Source organism: Contarinia nasturtii, unplaced genomic scaffold (genome assembly GCF_009176525.2).
Source record: "Contarinia nasturtii isolate CC-2019 unplaced genomic scaffold, AAFC_CNas_1.1 Cnas_scaffold_1037, whole genome shotgun sequence".
Taxonomy (NCBI): domain Eukaryota; kingdom Metazoa; phylum Arthropoda; class Insecta; order Diptera; family Cecidomyiidae; genus Contarinia; species Contarinia nasturtii.
The window spans coordinates 8,051,124-8,073,446 of NW_022198383.1; the positions used below are offsets into that span (position 1 = coordinate 8,051,124).

The following is a 22,323-nucleotide window of genomic DNA, read 5'->3' on the forward strand; positions in this document are numbered from 1 at the left end:
CTACCCCCCCCCCTTCGCACATTACTGATATATATGTATATATTATATGTATATATTATACATATATATATGTATATATATTATATATATATATATATATATTTCTTTTTTCAGTTTCACGCTTTTATTGGAATTTTCGTGATCACAGTCTTTGTAGCACAGTCATACGCTCTCCTTTGAATCATCCATCGTTATTATCGAGAAATTAATTTTTAGCCTCAAGAAAATAAGACTAACATCAATCTTGAACCAAATGTGCCACAGGGGGAATTCTCTGTATGCGCCGATAACGAAATCCAAAAGTCGTAATAAAATGTAAATATAATTTCGAATGACGTGATAAGTTTGTATAATGACTTTGTTAAAGCGACCAAGACAACAAATGACAAACGAAGCTGTTTCATATCGTATCATATGGCGACCTCACGAAAGATGAAAGCTAATGGCAAATAACGGTCCAAGAGCCGTAGTTCTGAATTGAACTGCAGCCCTTAGACACTGGCCCAAATCAATGCTCATGCGACTGTCCACTCTAAACAACCGAAAACACCCTGCATGCATATTTTAAAAAAAGTGTCTGACTTCTGCAATATAAACTATCAAAATTTTATAGATAACTCTTATCAATACAAAATATATATTTTGTACATGTAGATAAGTGAATATGGTTATCGATCTACTGCGAAATATTGATCAAATCAATTTATAACGGTTATCATTACAACCAATTATCTGGCTACTGTTTTATCAGATTAAAGTGCTGTTTCATGTTGTTTCTCGACATTTCTCGCCACATAAAATGAAAACTTCGACGACAATAGATTTAGTTGTGTTTTGAAGATCAAAATGGCTGAAACTCGTGCACGTTTTCTAAAGTGGGAGAAATGTATGGTACTTGTGCTTGTGATCTGTATTAAATGTGACAACGCAAGCTCACAAACGAATGAAATAAATGTCGATTACTTTGATTTCGAGCACATTAAAAATGAGTTTTTTACTCAAAGTGATTTTAACGAATCAAACTTTGAACGCGGTTTTGATGCCGAAAAAGCTATAAAACATCTAAAGTGTCTGAAACAATTGGCAGAAATTCAAGGCGGACTATTGAAAAACGATCCATGGGCTATGAAAAGTAAATTATTTCATTAAAAATGAAGTGAATACTAATTAATTATATTTTAGTTTTGGACTCATGGGGAAAAATTCCAAGCGGTATCTTTAATGGAAATTTATTCGAATTCGGTGAATTTTCTGAATGTTTGAATATCGAGAGAAATGGCAAGCAATTTAAAACGCAATACTGCTTGGGACAGCTATTTTTCGATGCACCAAGTAAAACAAGTAAAATGTCATCATTTAATTCACATGATAAAATGAGAAACTTTTATATACCCGGAGTTGGGCTGATGGAAGAAAAGCGAAAAATTGAACAACGCATGATGTTAAGGCCGTAAGAATGGTATTGGATTTCGAAATAAGTCGATAACTAAAGGAAGTAATTTCAATTTTAGTGATCCGAAAAAATTGTCATTATCGTTTGGTTTGTGCGTCCCGGACATGTGTTCTCTTCATTTACTTGAGCCAATTATCAACGATAAGATTTTAAAAAATGGAAGTAAAGTGTCTGTAAAGTTTTCTCAAGCTACGTGCCAATTTGAAGAATCACCATCTAATTTGACGATTATTGATAATTACACAATGTATGTATGACGTCAGTGGTCTGTCACAGTGAAATATTTTAAATTAATTGATATAATTGTTTCTTGTTATGTGGTCAAGAGTTTTATTGGCACTGATTTTGTTTCTGGTAGTGGCGAGCACCTGTTACGATGTTATATGCACAATTACTAGTAATCGTATGTCTCAACAAGATTCATTATCTTTTGTATAAGTTTAATATTTGATCTTTTTGGCAAGCATTTGTTTATCTGTTCAATTACTTTCAGGCCCAAAGTCCCAAGCACTTTTGACATTTTCATTTTATTCAAATGGCCTGAAATTGCTTTCTTATAAAAAGACCAAGTCACCAGACATGATGCACTGTTTACATGGAATACGAGTAATATCAACGCAATGGGTCGTACTTGGACACACGTTCATAATGTATGTACTGCTACCGATTCGAAATAAGCTTGCGATCGCTACGGTAAGCTCCCTCAACGAATTTTAATTTGAAATACTCAAATGAAAAATGAATTTTCAGTTTATTCAACAATACCACAATATGGTTATTTTATCTGCTGTGATTGCGGTTGATACATTTTTCTTCATGAGTGGATTATTGGTTTCAATCAATATGCTAAAACATCTTGAGAAAACGTAACAGTTTTTCGCTTTTGTTTCTTTTCTTCATATTCGAGATTGAATTTATGATTTTTTTACAGAAAAGGAAAAATAAATATTCCACTTTTATATTTCCATCGCTATTTGCGGCTGACACCACTCTTGGGTGTTTCATTCCTATTTACTATGTCTTTGCTGAAGTTTTTTGGAAGTGGCCCTCTTTGGCCTATGTTGATTGATATTAGTAGTTCCCAATGTTCCATTTATTGGTGGTCAACGTTATTGTATGTTCAAAACTACGTTAATCCAAACAAAATTGTGAGTAATGACAATTCATATCCATTCAATGAAACTTATATTCAATTTACTAATTCCTTTTTACATAGTGTTTTGCTCACTCGTGGTATTTATCAGTAGATATGCAGCTCTTTGTGATTTCGCCGGCAATCGTATACTTGATCTACAAATTAAAAATCAAAGCAATGCCGATCTTATCACTTCTAGTCTTAGGTTGTATTGGATGTACAATTGAGGTTCATCGGAGATTAAATTTGAAAAGTGGGTATGTACTTATGAATGCCGAGGCAATGAATTCAATGATGCACTTCCAGAATTTTGAATGAATCGAAACTAATAAAATAACATTTAAAGCCTCACCATCCAGGACAAGTTGTATTTCCCTACGCACATTCGATTTTCACCGTGGTTGATCGGAGTTATGTTCGGATACATGTTGCTTGAAACCAGGAAAAGACCAATACGTATTCCACAAGTAAGCAAATGAATTCACGCCACTCTCAACTGTATTTATTTTTCAACAAACTGTTTTTGTATTCTATTTGATGTAGTTATTCAATCTCTTCGCATGGATCGTGTCTCTTGCTTTAATGGCGGCTGTAATTTTTGTAAATTATCCATTGCAACAATTAGACTCAGAAGCGACCCCACTAGAATATGGGCTGTATGATGCATTGAGTCGTGTTGTATGGTCGATTGCATTGTGTTACGTTGTATTTGCATGTGTGAATAATTGCGGTGGTCCCATCAACTGGTTTTTGGGGCATCCTTTATGGCAACCGCTTTCAAGACTGTGCTATTCAATCTATATAGTGCATTTCCCGGTGATTATGGTTATGATGGCCTCAATCAAAACTTCACCTTATTTTTCGGAACTAACTGCGGTATTTGAAAAAACCCAGTCATATATTGAAAATTATTTTTATGAAAATATATTTTTTTTTTCAGTTTCATGCCTTCATTGGAAATTTCGTGATTTCAGTCTTTGTGGCGATAATTGCTACGCTCACCTTTGAATCACCCATCGTAATTATCGAGAAATTGATTTTTGGCCCAGCGAAGCCGCCTCAGGATAATAGGAATAACACTAATCTTGAACCAAGTGCGCCACAAAATAATCTTGAAGAACGAAAATAAATCCATTCATTCTTCATAAATACGTGTATGTTACATATATGAATAGATGTGTCTAAAAATTGTGTTAAATAAAAATATCAAGTTTCGTTTCAAAAGTAATTCATTGATGAAATGTGTCCGTAAGAATAAATATGGCAATACAAAAACGGAATCTGAAGAACGTTACATAATTTTTTTTTGTATGGAGTGGTACTATGTAAAAAAAATATTATGTAACGTTCTTCAGATTTCGTTTTTGTAATGCCATATTTATTCTTACGGACACAAATGTGGTGTTGCATTTTGGAACGTGGCTATTTCGATAGCTGCATTGTGCACTTTAATTGCTGCGCATTTTGTGATTGATAGTAGAAAGTATTTGTAAATATTTGATCAGACTGAGTGGTTGGATAATTATTCCTGTGAATAACGCTTTAAGTGAGAAATCTCAAGCATTCTTGGCATTTTGATTTTATTTGAATGGATTTTTTTTATAAGGAGACAAAGTTATTGATTCACAACATATTATTAAAAACTGATAAAGAAGTTGTACAAAATTAAACAAATTTGTAATGAGATAGAGGACCTTTGAAATTCCACAAAACTACAACGCAATTCCCAGGCTCATAATTGGAAACAATTACTGTAATATAAACCTATCTAAAATAAACTATATTGGATTACTAATCACTTCAAAATCACTGTGTTATCATCAACATTCGATCGAGTACATCGTACACAAGATTAAGAAAGCGTCCATTTTGCAGATGAATGAAATCAATAAAAAAATTGAAAATCTTAAATTGTAGTACGAGTATTGTCCAAAGACTCTGGTGAATGAATATAATTCATAAGTCTTAAAAGAAATGCTTCCTAAGCCAGACTTAAATTATCAAATGATACAAACAGTTCAAACACTTATCGTATATTTGGTCAATAGATTTATTTGAACCAATTTTTGTAAACAATTGACCATGCGCTTATGAATTTTGTGCATTTTATCAACTGAATTTTATCATGATGACTTGTATAAATTCGAATATTGTGTAAGTTCAATGTTATTTGAATTCAAGTGGAACTTTATCTTCAAATGAAGTTACAGACCTTTTGAAAAATGTCAACAAACCAGTGAAAATGGTCAATTAGCAGTAACATTTCGACAATCTAATTCTTATATATTTTCAAGCCTTATTTTAGAAACCCCCAGGTAAGCACAATTCATAATATTTGGAAACTTTTATCAGCCTCGCACTTCTATGGATCTTTTCAAGCATGTAAATGTAAACAAAACTGTGATCATTTAAATCTTCAAAACAATAGATGCAAATTCAAATAAAACCTTTTAAAGTCATTTTGTTGGAAGTATCTGTTGTCTCTGTCTCGACTGGAATTTATCGCACCATTCCAGAAAACAATTGAGAGACAAATTATAGATGGAAAGAAATGAAATGCGCATGTCAACAAACAGCAAGTGTCCCATAAATTATTCCAAATTGAACGAAATAAAAAGAAAACATATACAATACACAACAAAATACAAAACAAGTTGTTTCAGTGTTAACATTGGATGGATAACTGAACCGAAGTAAGGCGAATCGCATACGTTTCTTATGTGTGGGTTATTATGGTTGTATATAATTGCATATGTTTATGTGTGTTTTGGTAAAGCTCAAACATACAACACACACTAGTTGAACAGTTGTGTGAAATGTACATTGTTTAACATCAATCCATAACCACACCGTCAACGAGACGCGAACGTGTACAGAGAGCGAGCGACTCATAGAGAGAGACAGTAGACGTTGAATTAGCTTTTGAGAATCTATATTTTGTATGTTAAGGCAAACAGAAGCATCACTTGAAACTACATACGGTGCAAAGTATCATCTTTGCACTCCAACATTTCTTAGTTACTCTCACTGGAAGTTGATATTGGACCTTCCATTTCAGTTGCATCGAAAGCCGTTACGAGTGATAACAGATATATTCACATGTATATATGTGTATGAGTGTGAAAAAGCTTTTTCGGCCGTTCGTAGCTTTTTGTTCGTGTATTTCTTTCCGTTTCTCTCAAGCAAATATCCAACCAATTCGTGCTATCACATACGCGCAAATCATAATTTCCAGTCATCGTTTTGCGTAGGTTTGTGTTCGTTCGTTCGTTCGTTACTCGCTTTCATCCACCGTGTATTTGAACACTCGGCTGGATATTCTTTCGTGTGTTTCTTTTTTTATTTTGTTGGAATAACCGTGCTTATCTCGTAGAACATAGCAATCAGTGTGCTTTACTTCGTCCAATGTAATGGTACAGATTGTGTTTTTGTGCGCGCCGCGTGAACTTAAAATTGCTCTCCAAGTGGTGGCGGTTTTGTGAAAGAGGAAAGTAAAAAAAGGGAAATACACAAGTAAAATCAAACGGGAATCAAAGGAAATTAACTCTGAAGCTGTTCAATTTTGAACTGTTCGTTTGAAGTTCGAGCTATTCGATTTGCCATTTCGAATTTCTCAACTTTTCAATCATCACATTGGTTTTCATTGGGATTCGTCGAGTTACTGCCTCCCCCATTCAATCGATGAGCGAATTTTCGTGAGAAAGAAAATCAAATGTGTCTCATAAAATACATTATTCCTTGTATTAAATTAAATAAAGTGATGATAAAGAAGTTAGAAGTAGCAACAGTAACAGCAAGAGTAGCAGTAATGGTATATAATAGCAGCTGCAACCATCTGCTGAAGTATCTAACGTTCAACACAGAAAATGTTGTTTAATTCATATTTTCATTTATCAAAAGTGACATGGTATTGTGTGCACTGCGAATCGAATGTTGACTGGAAAAAGAAATATAAAAAGCATTTATTATTTGTAGACTAATGAGAGAGGGAAAGAAAGCGTGCGCGACTCAAAATAAAAATTCATATTTCTAGTCGAAAAAATCTTTTTGCTCGAATTTCTGTGAAACAAAAAACGCATATCGTCTTTTTTTCGGTGAAAGAAAAAGTTTTTTTTATCGGTTAGAGTGACGTGATTTTTTTTGCTCCCAAAAGTGAGTATGCTCACGATACGATGACTGAACAAAGCAAATCAAAATTCGTGGCAGGCATAAAATGGTGATGAAATTGATGAGAAATTCATGGAATTGAGAACGGGAAAAAAATGTGAATAAATTGGTGCACACGAACATTAAATGGAAGAAGACATCAAACACACACTTACTACAAATACAATATATAGGGCCGACAAAAAAAAGCATAAACACCAACACGGATTGTGCATGTGAAACTCGAATCATTATCATCATATATTGAATTGAACAAATAAAATACGTGTTCAATTGAGTTAGTCAATACACAAATCAACAGATTCTTCACCCTGTCTACAAGCAGCCACCAAAGTTATTTGCGAATGGTAGCATAAAATTAAACGGACCACTTTGTTGTTCCATCCAGCAGATGATGATACGTTGCAAACAACCAAGTGTTTTGCACTCACATTTGTAAATACAATTAATGAAAATAGAAAAGTAAGCGACGGTAATATCTCCATCCAACAAGTATTGAATTGGTACGAATTGAATTGGCTCACTTGTGCGAAGACGAAGATAACAACATTCATATACACTATAACAAAGACGAACAAAAAGCCAGACACCGGGCAAGCCAAATACAAAACTCTAGAGCAAAAATATATCAGCAATTAAGTGCAATAGAAAAATGTTTACTAAACAACCCACTATGGATATGGATATTGAATTCGACATTAAGCTACTGGCAACAGAATACTATGAAGGAACGGTACGTATATTATATTCCACGAACACTTGAACTCTATAATATGTATTCTTAATAATAATATCTTTCTATATGTATAAAAAGAAGGTGATGGAAAAGAAAAATTCCCATAATTCCGTCGGAATGTTCATTTTTATTGAATTTATCATGTAGTTGAACTCTTGCGCGTTGCAATTTGAAGAGCAGCATTCCGATTGAGATTCGTGAGATGATTTCAAACCCGATTGCATGGGGGAAAAAGTTTCAATTTCGAATTCTTGTCTCTCTTTTGCTTTTCTGTGAGTTTGGCAAGGATTGGTGCTCGTTAGACTGAATGGTGGCAATGAAATAAGCAAATAAACAACGATCCAGAAAAAAACGTGTGAAAATGAATGAAATGAAAATGCTTATTGGAATGTGTACTTTTTCATATTTTTTTAGCATATATATCTTCCCTGGCACGAAAAAGTATAAGTGAGTAAAATTCGATTTTCTGTTCTTCTCGTTTGCCCTTTATTGCATTTGATAAAAATTCGGTTGAAAATGTCTGTTACGTATTTGGTGTATGAATTTCTTTTTTGGTATTCACAGTCGCATTGGCTAAAAATTGAGATTTATTATTGTCATTCTTATCGTTTGCAAGACGACGATCTATGTAGGTTGTGGTCGAATGGAAGTATGGGGCGGGTGTTGAGAGGAAGGTAAATGAATAAATCATATACGGAGAAGTAATATGAAATCCAATATAAATCTTGTATCTGATATGTATTGTGATCGGTTGAGTGGAATTAGAGAAGGGAGATGGGAATGAGAAGAAAAAGTGGCAAAATTGATAAAATGATGAAATGTAATGGATAGAAAAAAATATACCCGTAAGTAAAAGACAATTTACCTTGAAGCTAACTACAATGCTACCGAACAGATCTAAGCAGAAAAAAATGAGAATTCGTCATCCAAATCAAATGAATGAGTCGTCACATACACAAAACAAGTGTGTTGAAATGGCAAACATCCAATCAAAATGTCATTATCAAAACAAAAACCAGACCCCATCGTCAAATGCACGACAATGATTGATCGATTGTCAACGGCAATTTTTTTCTATCTCTCTTTCGATTGTTTCGTATCTTTCGTCCGTTCTGTCCACTGCACTTTCATAGAGACCGGCCATTATTTGTTTACCTAACAAACGCAGCTCGTTTTGGTCGGCAGCATAATCAAATCGAAATTAATAAGTAGCCACAATATTACAGCTCACACACACACGCATGCCAACACATAATAATCGATTCAATCGATCCATGTTCTAAACCTATGAATTAGTATTCAATTATCAGCGAATCGGTCGCTTTCCCACTACCAATCAACACACAATAGAAATACCAACAAACAAATTATAATGTACAAAAGTTGTGCAAATAGCATAACAACACCAAAAAAAACATGGTCAATTTACACAAACCGATTGAATTGAAAGTTTTTCCAACTTCTCTTTTTCCCATTTATGAACTGGTCTGTATTATGTTGTAACCAAAAACAATTTCAAGTTGTTACTATTGTATCCATTGTTTTAGAGAAAGTGGATCCAAAAACGTGCCAATAAAAAGCTACTATTCTTCATTTGTACACATAACAAATGAATAAAAAAGGGAGAGGTTAAAACAATTTAGTGTGTGTGAGAAAAGGGCAAATGACACATATTAAACTTATTTTGGACCCTTTCTTTGAAAAGTATCACACTGAAAAACCAGAGCCATTCTATATCCGTGATTACAGCACATTTGTGTGCATACAATACGCACATACATTCCATTGTACCAGGAAATTTAAAATTGTGGTAAAAGGGTGTTCTCTCTCTCTCTTTCTCTCTCTCTCTCTCTCTCTCTCTCTCTGTCAGAAAACAATTACACATCATAAAACAAAACGTAAATATAAAAGTTGCAGTGCGGTTCACATGTCTCTTTATTGTCTTCTTTTACAACGATGACAATTTCAAGTCATAACGAAAGTCATACAATCATACATAAAACGATACATACAGGAGATACAATTGCGCATGAAAAATGAGAAAAGGAGACAGAGCAGGAAAAAACGGGTCGTTTTGGTTATGAAACACTCATATCAGAACGGGTATATGTTTTGTATGAATGAATTTATGCTTGGCATTGACAAAATGCTCAACATGCAACCGCACAGAGTTGCGGGAAAACACAATTCTCAATGGAAACAACTATATATGTATAATGACTGTCGTTCGTTTGCATACCGCTTGTTGTTTTGGTTGTGTCTTTGTACGATGAAAAATTATTTGCAAATTTGGAGAGCAACAGTAAATGAAACAACAAAAACACCAGCAGAAAATTACATTTTATATACATAAACAAGAAAAAAAATCTATGTAAATATTGTGCTCAAATATGGAAGAAAAATTGGATATAAATATATCATTCAGTGGTTTTTTTTAGATGTTAATGTCGATGTCGATAGAGATGGAGAGAGAGTGCTGCTTTTTCAAAAGTCCTTTTTTTCCCATCCGGTTCAACTTCAATGAAATATGTTTATTTGAAGAAAGAATGAGCAAGAAAGCTACAGATTTTCTTGGAAGAGTCAGTCATAAATTATCTGAAGTTGTTCGTTCTTAAGTAATAGATAAATAGAAAAAGAGAGTCGCCCATTCAATCACATTTCAAAAGAGATTGTTTCTCGATTTCTCGACTTTTAGCCACACACATTATGTGGTTGATATGCATACATACACAATAACTTATTCAATACACTTAATACACACTTCACATATGCTCCATATGTAAATACACGAAGAAAACTACATTCAAAGGGGGATAGAGAGTGTGTATGGTTTCTTTTTTTATTTCTAATAGCTTTCTATAGACATCAACACAAAAACGAATGCGCCAAATCATGTGCCATTGTGTGTTGACGCAACATTACAATGCAATTTTCGTTTTCGGGATCCAAGTGATATCGCGTTGTTAAATTACAATATTTTCCCATCCCTTTTTTTGTACGTTCAGTTGTTGACGCAAAACTTTTGTAATATATTAATGAAAGTCAACATATGTACGCAGAAATGTTTAACTTGGTTATTTTTGTACCATCATTGTTGTTACATGTATTGGTTTTGTGCTTTAAAAGCCAAACATAAACCGAATTAATAAATTACCATAAAATGTTTTTCACTATTTTCCACCATTTACAAGCTTCACAAAAGAATTGCGGTAAAAATGTGGAAAAATACTATTAAAAAACCACTACCACCGACACCGAGTGTGTGAAACAGTTCAAAGTGAAATTGATCGCAGATAGTTGGAAAAAAAGTTGCAAACTTGGCAATTGATGCGTTGCATTTTATGGAAGTTTCTGTTGTATATGTTAGTGGTTGTATGTATGTATGACGACCGTCTTTCTGTTCATCGTTGAAAATATACGAGTGTTATACATGCAACAAGAGAAAAAAAAACGCGATACATTTTCTGGATGAAATTTAATTCACTGGTGTTGAATTCCATACACATATATGAGAAGGGAGCCGTTTTGCTGGTATAGAATCGTTGCCTACTATACTATTGTTTGTTCGGCTGTTTAGTTCAACTTTTTTTTTTAAAAGAAGAAGAAACACAACAATATGTATAGTCACGAACATTCATGTATAATGTATACAAAGTTCAAAAAATGGTACAGTGTAAAAAGGTAGTTTTTTAAGCACACCATCATTTCTTGTGAAAATACAACATAGTCAAGGGAAAGAGATGGAAAGAGATAGAGAGAAGGAGAATAAACAACAAAAAGTCAAACAGCTAATCACTATAAAATATAACATAAAAATGTGTGAGCACGCTGTTGTTTCTGCGTTTGGCCAAGTCAATGTTATTGAAAAAGGGTCTCTAAATTTAATAAGCGGAACTTGCATATGTCTAAACATTCACCACCTCCATCCAACAAATACATCAACATACGCATGGCCTATCCGCTCTGAGGTCTTTTCTTTTTACCGCAGGTCGTACCACTGCCACGATTGGGCATTGTTTGTATCAAACGAAGCAGACGCTTTTTTTTTGCATGCTATAAATATGAATAATCTCATGGAAATGGATGCGCGTTTCAAAGAGTCAAAACCCCAAGCTATAAGACCCATATTGCATATCCGATGGATTCCCTCCTCCCTACATTCACATAAACTCAGATGTGAACTTCATGACATGACACGACACTGACAAAATTTCGTTTACATTTCTCCTGCTCCCTTCAACACTCTTGCTCTTTAACTAACTGTGCCCGTTGCCTCCAATGAAATGCGAAATATAAATGGTCACATAGACGGCGGCTATATCACAGTGAATATGTAGGATTTTAGTTTTAGTTGCCAATTCTACGAACACTTCACACATACACGCCAAAGCACAATACACACTTAACTGAAAATTGGATCGATTTGAACAAATTGAACCCTTCACGCAAATAAACCATTGATTCTATGTCTAATGAATCAAACCTCTTACCAACAATGTATATAGATATATTTTCGAATGACGGTTTGTCAACGTTCTGTCGAAGAGTCCCGAAAGACACTCTTCGGCTAAAACTCATTTAATAATTCAAGAGTTTTTGGCTCAACTACTTTTAACGAACTTTTAGGCTCTGCGCTTGAAATATGCAGAATGTTGAATATACTATACCGCAGATACTTTAATGCGGTTGGTTAATTATTAATAAATGTCGTGTTACGATCAACTTTACCACTGACACACAGACTCGATAAGTTTGCAAAATATACAATCTATAGAGGATGTATAGCATATATGTTTGTGTGTGTGTGTGTGTGCCGAGAGTCAAATGCAGAGCACAACAACAAAACATATACGACACGATGATAGCTGCCTGTTTCACAAATATAGCTTTTGCTCGAAACACATCCCAATGACAACCAGCGTTTGCCAGAATAAATGTTTACTGAATTGTAAAAATCCATATAAGCATGCGAGTTTCGCATATGTGCGAGAATGAGCGGATGAACAAATATTCAATCGAATCGACGAACGAACGAACGTTTCGTACGAGCAAGCCACATAGTGAATATCATCATCATTGATGATGGTGAAAAGCGAGTAATTTGCCTGTATTGACATAGTACTAATATATTTCACATTGAGCGTTCATCGCGCTCAGAATGATTCTCATTTTGAATCATTCACTTTTTGCATCATCAACATGGATATTGTCACATCACATTCATATATTATTATGTGGATCGATTTGAACCGAAGGAGAGAGAGAGAGAGAGAGAGAGGGCATATGTTTCACGCTTCCCGACTACATATATGCAAATGTGTGTATTCCTGCTCCCTCTGCAACTGTGTGTACATATGTTTATTTTTATTAATATGATTATGAAGTGAGTTATTAAGTTTCAAGCATGGTACGTGAATCAGTATATCGTCTCTGTCTATCAAACGTGTTCCAGCGTTATCTCTTTCACTTTTTTTTCTTCTCTCTGTCGATTTGAATATCTGCATTTGTATTTGTGTATGCGCGACGCAGATCACATTAAGCGATTTAAATGTATGCTCAAACTTGTATCCTCGAACATTGAACGCAATGTATTGATACTGATGTTTCATTTTTAGCCTTCTGATATATATTGTAACACAATGAGATTAACATCGGTAACATACTACATACATACAGCGAACAAGTCAATTTCATGATTACAGAAATATTTTGCGTAAATTACTTCATTTGAGTTTAATGTGAATGTTGGTGCGCCCATTCGCGCGCGCAACCAACGCCACCAAAGCGTCTGTAGCAACAAGCTATAGCGACGATTATGCGTGTATTACAAACACAACATATTTGTGTAATTAGCAAACCACTTTGATGTGTGTGCGTGTTTTTTTTTGTTCGGCTCTTCTGTTTTTGAATGAATACATTTTACGCACAATGTCAGCCAATTTGAAAACGTATATCTCTCCAACGCGATTAACTCAAAACGAAGACATATACAAATACAACAGCGAATCATTTAGCTAAAACGCCACACCATAAAAAATTATTGGTCGTTCATTTCTATTTGAAGAAGAGAGAGAGGGAGAGAGCGGAACGGGAGACGAGAGTGAAATGGAAGCACCAAAGACCATAAAATTAATGAGCTTTTGTCTGTGCTCACAATGTAAGTTCATTTTTCAAAGAACAAATCAATCGTTGGTTTTTGTTGAAACGCACATTTATTGACCACTTTGCAGTCAAGTCCATCCAAATGAAGGATGATTTGGTGATGACAGCAATTTAACGATATGTCTCGTTATGTCCAAATAAATGGCACTCGATACTTGCATTTCGCTTTTGGCCATACGACCACAAATATAAAAATACGATGACCGTTAAAATGAAATTGTTTCTCCCAAGACAATTTATACCATTTGCTCTATCTCATTCGCTTTTCGACATTAAAAATTATTATTTGTGCATTAAAAAGAAGACACCCCCGACCGACTTTACGACTCTGCCATAAATCTGTTTAAGAAAACATTTTTCATTGGACATTTCCTCAGAGACAGAGAGAGTAAGAGAGGTGTTTCATCGTGGCTGTTTTTCTTTTTGCATAATATGTAGTTGGTTAGCTTAAGGTCGCCACATGCTACTGGGCACGTTTTTATACGGATGACAGAACATAAGAGAAAGGCGAGTGCGTTTAGTTTATGCCCTTATTCCGTTCCGTTTCGGATTTAAAGAGGGTGAATTAGGGCAATGGACTTCAGACGATGTTATGTTTAATTACAAATACCAATTTATGCTAATTTAAAATGTTGGTTGCATGGAAGGAACGATTCAAAGTACGGATACCAAATGAATTTCCTGCTGTTGCTGCCACAGAAAGCAGCTACCGTTTTGCATGACATTTATGTGCCATTTCTCCAACCCAAAGCACAAAGTAGCCACATCATCATTATTTTACAGCTGTATAAATTGGTTGGCTGAATGTTTTCGAGTGAAAAATGAATATAAAATCTATTAATGAATTCAGAGAATCGCGATTCCGTCTAGAATAATGCATAAAGATAGAAGAAGAGAGAAAGAGCAAATCATTCGTTTGATTTATTGACCTGTAGCGCACACTTGTTCCCATTTGGACTGTTTGTCGTTCTGTCTCGCAGATGAGCGAAAAGTCGGGGGCTTTTTCTCTCTATCTCCCACATGAGCTATTGATTTTCAATTAACAACCGTACAACGTTTGCAATATACACCATCAAACATCTACCATATTTGCACACACACACATGGCCGCAGTTGTTGAGAGGAAATCGTTTATGGCGTCATTTTAAATTTAAATTCCTTTTAAAAATACAGACCGAAGCAGCGAGTTTCCCAGTTTTTTTTTATTACGATACCACTCTATCTCGATGCACTCGGTCCGCATATATTTGTGAGTAAATGTATGCAAATGATGAATATTTTTCCCGTTTAGTTTTAGTTATTGAAATTTTTGCGCTCACGGTAAAATAACTGCGATAATTTAACTGCAGATTATGCAATTTGTTTCACATACTTCGGTGTACATACATCCATACATAGAACTTTTTTTTGTACGTTTCAAATTCAATTTTACGAGCTAAAAGATTAATGACTTGGTTGGCCAGTACACACAGAAGTGCAAACAGAAACGAAAATTGTTAGTTTCGTTGGAATTATAATTGCACATTATCATAACATTATCCGAATCGGGTTGTAAAGTTTAAAAAAGGGAACAACGATTTCATCGTCATCATTTTCTTTCGCCAAACTTTATTTTCTTCTTTTTCTTTTCATTTTTGCTTGCGGTTAATAAGTTCAACTTCAGTATCAAACTCAAATTGAAATCGAATAAAGAAAATCAATATTAATTCTATTTTGAAATTTCAATTTAGTTCTCTCTGAACTTTCTTTATTTACTTCAACACGATCAATTGAGAATAAAATTGAGGGGGAGAACGAGTGAAAATGGAAAGCGAATGTTTGCCAAGCTATCTCAGTGTACCAAAAAAAAAACACACAGAAAAGGTATAAATGGTAAAAAAGAAGCCACAAACCTCGAAGCAAATAAACGAGAAATGAATATATTTTTCGGACGATGCAAACGGCTGGTTTTAAGCAATATGTCAAAAACATGGTTTGCTCTAGGAGTTGGTTGGAAAAAATCATTTACAGAGTCAAAACGAAATGAAAAAAAAATGTACAAAAATTCCACTGAAAAATGTAATCTTTGATCTCTTTGCCAAGACATTATCTGGAAATGAGAAAAATGAAGCTGAACTCTAAAGGAGGCTGTAAATAGCTGGGATAAGCGATGAGTCCCAAAGAGCGGAGTATGCGCATACAGAGCTGCTTAATATTTGATAAAGTTTGTCGGAGTTAAAACAAAATAAATTGTTGTCGTCGTGGTCGTGTTGAGTGATTTTATTTTACAGAAAAAAAAGACACACGAAAAAAATGTATATGCGATAACTTACGGACTGACCTGGTAAATCGAGTTTTCAATGGATATGGTCGTAGTCTGAGCAACAGCAGCAGCAAACGTTATGCAATTTGAGAGAAGAATAAAAAAAACAGCAGTTTTGAGCTTTCCACTTCGGAGGCTCTCAGAGGCTCAGTTGAGGTTTTATTTTCTGGACAATTTGAAAATCCGTATTTTCTATTTCGATATTTATTTTGGAAATTTATTTTATTTATGTTTGTGTGACCTGTATAGTGCTGGACTGTGCTTGTTCTGTTTTGTATGTACTTTGTTTGAGCAAATCGGATTTGCAGAGTTTAGTCGTTTTTCGACATTTTACGACCTATATTATTTCATGCTCTCTCTCTCTCTCCTCTCTCTATTTGCTCTTTTTCACATGTAAATATACATACACATCTCAAGAACCATGCGAAGCGCGTTGGCGGGGCAAAGGAAATCTATGGATCCATTGGGAATGGAATCCCATGATGGTGTTTTTGATGTGGTTACCAAATGGAAAGGTTTTCTCTTTCTCTCCGTCTCGTTTGCTTTCCGTTATGTTGAGACCCCAATGACTGATAGCAGTCAAAACGGTGATAAACGAGTGTGCTTTGCATGATAAACGATACTCTCTTTTCATTGTATGTTGTTTGATTGTTTGTCTGCTTTGAAAACTAGGCAAATATTTGTGATCAACATACATTCCATATACAGATAAATTCCGATGATTTTCCGTAGCGCACGCTTTTAGAGACACTTTATCCAAAAAAAATTGCTCAAATTTGCTCTATCAATAAAAAAACAATGAAAAATGCGCAATGTCTTTTTCTGTTTTCAATTATATCCGGTTCTCAAGTAGAACACGGTTTTTTCTCCATTTTGACGACACAATGTGATGAAGGCACTTACTTATTTAAAATAAAAAGAGAAATTCCGATTGCAATCAGGTTTTTTTTTTCTTGTAAGAATGTCATAAGCCTAAGTACGTGATGTGAACGAAACAAATCGAATCAACTAAAGCCTTAATCGCTTAAGCTTAATGCGCGATGCAATCTTGCCTCTTCAGCAATTTATACCACACCGATATCAAGGTGGATGTGAGCGTATAAAAGCGTCTATCTGTTCTGTGTGGCTTTTGTTGAAAAAAAAAATATTCACTTGCAACGAAACAGCAACTATGAAACCAAAGGATTTGCTCTTGAATCAAGTGTGTAAGTTCCGAATTCCGAAATGCTTGCTACATAAATGAAATAAAATGATATAACTATATAAATGGAACAATTTATAGCAAATTCCTTGGGTCAGTCAGTCATTGAGTGCAGTCATTCGTTGATTTCTCGTTTTGGTCGAATTCATTAAAGCTGTTATTGTGTGTGGTCTGTGAATTGTGAAATTATATGTGAAATTCATTTGCAAATAATCTTCATGCACACAACTCTGCACCGCATTGCAACGCACTGTATCCATCATCAAATTCCATGTCATTGCCATTCAAATTTATTTATCTCTTTCTTTCAACCCCAGAAATTCATTTCCGTATCAAAGAATGGCTTTTCAATGTCCCAAATTTTATAACACAATGAATTTAATTTTCGAAATGAAGTCAAATAAGAGAAGAAAAAAATGAATACATTGTATTTTCTGTGCATAGTTAAGTTTAGCAACATTGTTGACGACAACAACGGCAACAATGTTGGTTGCGGTGATGATGAGACCTGAATATAACATGCATAAAACACTACTTCCATTGAAAATACTTGTAATTTACTTGTGTACCATTTGCATATGCATATTATCGCCTCAATTCACCAAGTGTTATGAAAGGTGCTAAAGAAAAAACACACACTGAAATGCCATCGTATCAAAGGCGTGAGAGAAATGGCTTGCTGTATTACGTGCTCGAAGCACAAACTCTCGCTTTGACCTGAATTTTCATAACATGTTCAATTTTCACGTTATGATTTGATTTGATGTTTACGTGGCGTTGAAAAAACCACCGCCCCATACAGAAGCACATTTTCTTCTTTTCTCGCATTCAAGGTAAATCAACTTTCGGCAACAATTTTTTTTTACCTCAATTTCCCAACACCTTTTCAATTCTTCACAAAACTACAAAAAATTTTTTGGTTGCAAAAAAAAACACCATTAAAATACCTTCATTTATAATCAATTAACTCCTGATTTGCATTTTAATGCAAATGAAATGTTTTATTTATCATCATTTTGTGTTGATAGTTTATTCAAATTAAATGAACTGGGCATGGCACGAAAAAACGAGATTTGCTGATGCAAACAAAAATAATTCAACGAATTTTCCGAATAATGAGACCATAGCATACAAAGAGTTTTCCGCATGTCCTCAGGCTTACAGTAAAGACGGGATTACTGGACTACCAATGGAATCTGCGTTGAAAATATGCAACAATCAAAACTGATAAATGTATAAAAGATGGCCTGTTGTCAAAGATCTCCTAATTATTCCCGTACCATTCACCTTTGAACGTGCATTTTCAATTGTAACTGCTGCCGTTTTACAATTGAATATATAATTTTCCATCCAACGGATATTTGGCATAAAATCAGTTTATGTGATAATCCGACTATATGGACGATGCATACCACACGACAGCTTATACAATGAAATTCGGATATGAATATGAATATTGAATATATTAATTACACCGAAAGGTTATAAATAAATAATCAAAGTGCTGTGAAGCAAAACCAAATTGGGAATGCTAATTTGATTTGTTTTATTCTCTCAGTCCATGCCTTTAATCGCCTTTTTTTAAATTTATTTATTGAAAACATCAATTAATATCAATTTATTTTATCCAGTGGAAAGAGGTGATTAATTTGCTTATTTAATTATGGACGAAAAAAAATTGACATGAAATTTGCGAAAAAATTGATGTAAAACATTTTTTAACCACATCGAATTCAACGTTGCTTATCGAATTGTGTTCAAATCAGTAAATGGGCTGGAAATCAAACATTGTATATCATACGCACGAGAAAAAAAATTGGAAGCTGATGAAAGAGATCATTTAATTAATCTGTGTCCCAAATCACGAATCAAATATAACTCTTTTATTGCGCCAATTTTTTCATCGACTGTGTCACCGTTGCAGTTGAGCTGCAATCAACAGCAATATTGCATTCGTTTAAATGTGTTTCACCTGGATACAATTTTGGAAAATCGTCTTTTTGCTGGCGCGATATGTAAATATATTAAAAATAAAATCAGAGATAGAGATAAAACGTCACAGTACAAACCAAAATATGATGATGAAATTTTCATGAGGTTCACCATTGCAATATGTACTAGGAAATTGAATGGTTCACAAGCGCAATGGTTCCATGATGTAAACAACATATTTGTTTCATGCAATTTTTGATTGCGTCGGCCGTCCACACTGTACCATACGAACAAGAACATTTACGACAATATTTTGTATGACACATACCACACACACATGTGTGTATATGTTACTTTGAAGCTGAAAATTCAATGTAATTTGTTTTCATGTTGTTGATATAAAAATTGAATTTAATATTTTTTTTATTTTTATTTTTATGCTTTCATCGTTGTTTTTGTCGCCGTTATTGTTGTCGTGATGTCCTTTCTCACGTGGTGAAGTGACACACTAAACTGGTTCGTATGCGATCCCTTTAGGGCAGCGAACAGAAAATGGTTTGCCGTTCTTATTGGCAGCCAATGGCAGGTGTGTTTCAACATAAATATATAAAGAAGTTGAGTTTTGTTTTTTTTTATGTCGGAAGAAACATGCAATAATAAAATGTAATGTTCGAAATAAAACTACTTATTGTACAGGTTTATGCAATTGGACCGTACCGTCATCTGGCAAACAAATCCAATCAAATTTCATATTAAAAGTAAATAACTTATGTGACGTCATCATGAAGAAATTTGCATTGTACACACAAATCGAATATGGTGAACATGTGGTGTTTTTAGTATAATTTGTACACCGAGTAAAACGGGGAAAATTACATGGAACAAAAAATCTTTTTCATGTATGGAACGTGTACAAACATAATATGCGTGGAAATGACAAAATTAGACTGCGATCCATTTAAGTCATTTCTATTTAAAGAATCGCATAAAATCTGAATGGCGATGAATTTGTATGTAAAACAAATTCAAGGCCATACATTGTATTTTTTTCTGACTGCTATCGCTACTTTGGAGCGTAAGTAGTGATGAGGCTTCCTATTTCTCGAAATTCCACTTATTTGACGTCACCTTGCTGCTCACATGGCATCTCATCCTTATTTCAAGGTATAGCTTATAGCTACTCAAAAATTCTTTTATCTATGCGCTCAGAAACCCGAAGTATAGTTTGAATATAAACCGAAAAAAAAAACTAAAGCGCATAGAGAAAACATTGCAAACGGTACACGCTTTGCCAAAGAAACGAAGTCGACCATCGAGCAATATTAAAAGGGAAGACAGAAAGGACAAAAGAACAACCGAACAAAATAAATCCATTGACAGTAACAAAGGAGAATTTATATCGATTCCATCGTCATTTCATACGTACATTATACGGTTTCGCTTCTGTGAAATCATAATCATCACAATGCCACTGTCTTGGATTTGAAGTATTTGTTGACGAAAAAATATGGGACTGTTTAAGGGCGAACTCATGTTTGCATCGAAAATGAGGGGGATAGCTGGTGTGCAGAGTATGTATATATTCATATAATATGTATAAATTCCTTTGAAAAATGAAACTAATAAAATCGCGAACACGAAAAAAAAGAGAAATGGAAATAAAATTGGTTGCGGAAAAAGTTCAATTCGAAATTCGTTTGGTATCGTTGGTTCGTGCACATTGCATAAGTCAACACACCCGTTATCGTCGTTGTCTTTACATCTTTACCTAGGACACGTTAAAATTAAACTTGTAATAGAGTCACCCGAATTTGTACAAATACACACACACACTCATACATACGTACATTGAACACAGCATGTAGTATGTTTCGTGACCTAAATAGGTTAAGTCATTGGTAGTGTAGACGAGTTTGATTATTGTCTCACGCATCGTTGAGCTCTCGTTTGCACCCCGAATAAAATAGTAGCGATTTTTCGCAACCATTCTTCCGTTCAAATACTGTGTGTTTCGCATTTCATCGCATTTATGAACGAATAATAAAAAAATGCTCTTTATTATTTGCTGTTCCATAATAATTTTCAATGTATTTTGTCATCACACCATGTTTCTTTGTTTTGATCCGTCCCATCCTCCACCTTCTCCTCATTTTCAAAACATTCATTGCCATCCGCTGTTTCTGTATCTCTTCCCTTCATCTATTGCCATCGCCCTTACCACGTTCAAAATGTTCAGTCGAGCCAAAAGTTGGCAATAAATTGTTCACTTCGATATTACGTGCTTTTCAAAATCGGCCGAACATGAGTGCGCTCACCATACGCGTTGATAATCATGTAAGCATCGCACATATTCTTTCCTTCCATATTTGTGCGTCGTTGTTGTTTTCAACACTCATTTATTATTTTGTTTTTGTATGTATGTATAATATATTGTATGTTGAATTGGCCAATGAGTTTTCTCGCGCCATGCTCAAATATTAAGGATTGTCGAGGATTTTCTACATACATTTTATAAATAAATACTTTGTTATGATGTATTGAACCGTGGCTATGTGCGGTATTGGTTGAATGCTTAAGCTTTTCTCTGGTTTGTTGTTTTTCTGTTGAATTTCCATGGATTTCTCGCGCTGTTTATCGCTTGAGATAGAAAAACGACACTGACAAAAGGAACAAAACAAACAAGCGAAAACAATAAAGACAGCGTTCAACGAAGTATGGAAATAGGGGGGAGTGTGTGGGAGGGGAGAAAACTATGTCTTCTCCATCGACGGAAAATGATGAAAAACAATGCGATTAGAATTGCGAATGAAATGATTGTCATGCACCAAGTGACAAATACAAAAAAAACGCCCCAAATACACTTGCAAATGAGCTAAACTCCTTGTCACTTACCATCGACACCATCTGTTGAATTCACGAACATAGTGCGAGCGGAAAAATGAAAGAATGTATGAGAACGAACGACCAAAAATGTAAAAGAGTACATATGCGACACAAAAAGACGCACAAAAAGATAGAGAAAAAAAGACCAGCCAAATCACATCGTACAAATAGCAAACACACGTAGCACATAAACTTTGACCGTTTGCCATTTTGTAATATCGCATCGATAGCAGACCAATGCTGACAGGAACCAGCAAAATCAGCAACAACAAGATTGTAAAAATGTCAATTTTGATGATAAATTCACACATGTGCGAATCTCATTTTCGAATTGTTATTAAAAGATTTCCTG

General features: G+C 34.5%; 2 protein-coding genes across 2 annotated transcripts in view; both read left to right on the plus strand.

The window, feature by feature from the left end:
• The first annotated feature begins 837 nt into the window (after nucleotides 1-837).
• Nucleotides 838-4,394, plus strand: LOC116343815 (nose resistant to fluoxetine protein 6-like). Its single transcript, XM_031772070.1, has 11 exons — nucleotides 838-1,132; nucleotides 1,183-1,450; nucleotides 1,512-1,700; nucleotides 1,780-1,856; nucleotides 1,947-2,146; nucleotides 2,204-2,319; nucleotides 2,385-2,601; nucleotides 2,670-2,845; nucleotides 2,935-3,055; nucleotides 3,132-3,464; nucleotides 3,529-4,394. Exons 1-11 carry the CDS (start codon nucleotides 847-849, stop codon nucleotides 3,715-3,717), a joined length of 2,172 nt encoding a protein of 723 aa, XP_031627930.1. The 5' UTR covers nucleotides 838-846; the 3' UTR covers nucleotides 3,718-4,394.
• Nucleotides 4,395-5,973: 1,579 nt separating this feature from the next.
• The window catches only part of LOC116344066 (dopamine receptor 1), a 47,269-nt gene continuing 30,919 nt past the window's right edge, over nucleotides 5,974-22,323 (plus strand). Inside the window, exon 1 of the mRNA XM_031772446.1 lies at nucleotides 5,974-7,488. Within this exon, the coding sequence (XP_031628306.1) occupies nucleotides 7,408-7,488 (81 nt within the window). The 5' untranslated portion in view covers nucleotides 5,974-7,407. The remainder of the gene's footprint in view (nucleotides 7,489-22,323) is intronic.

Coding starts and splice junctions, on each gene's coding strand:
- LOC116343815 (XM_031772070.1), top strand. CDS start 847: ATGGCTGAAACTCGTGCACGTTTTCTAAAGTGGGAGAAATGTATGGTA. Junction 2,147..2,203: donor ATAAGCTTGCGATCGCTACG/GTAAGCTCCCTC, acceptor ATGAATTTTCAG/TTTATTCAACAATACCACAA. Junction 2,846..2,934: donor AGATTAAATTTGAAAAGTGG/GTATGTACTTAT, acceptor TAACATTTAAAG/CCTCACCATCCAGGACAAGT.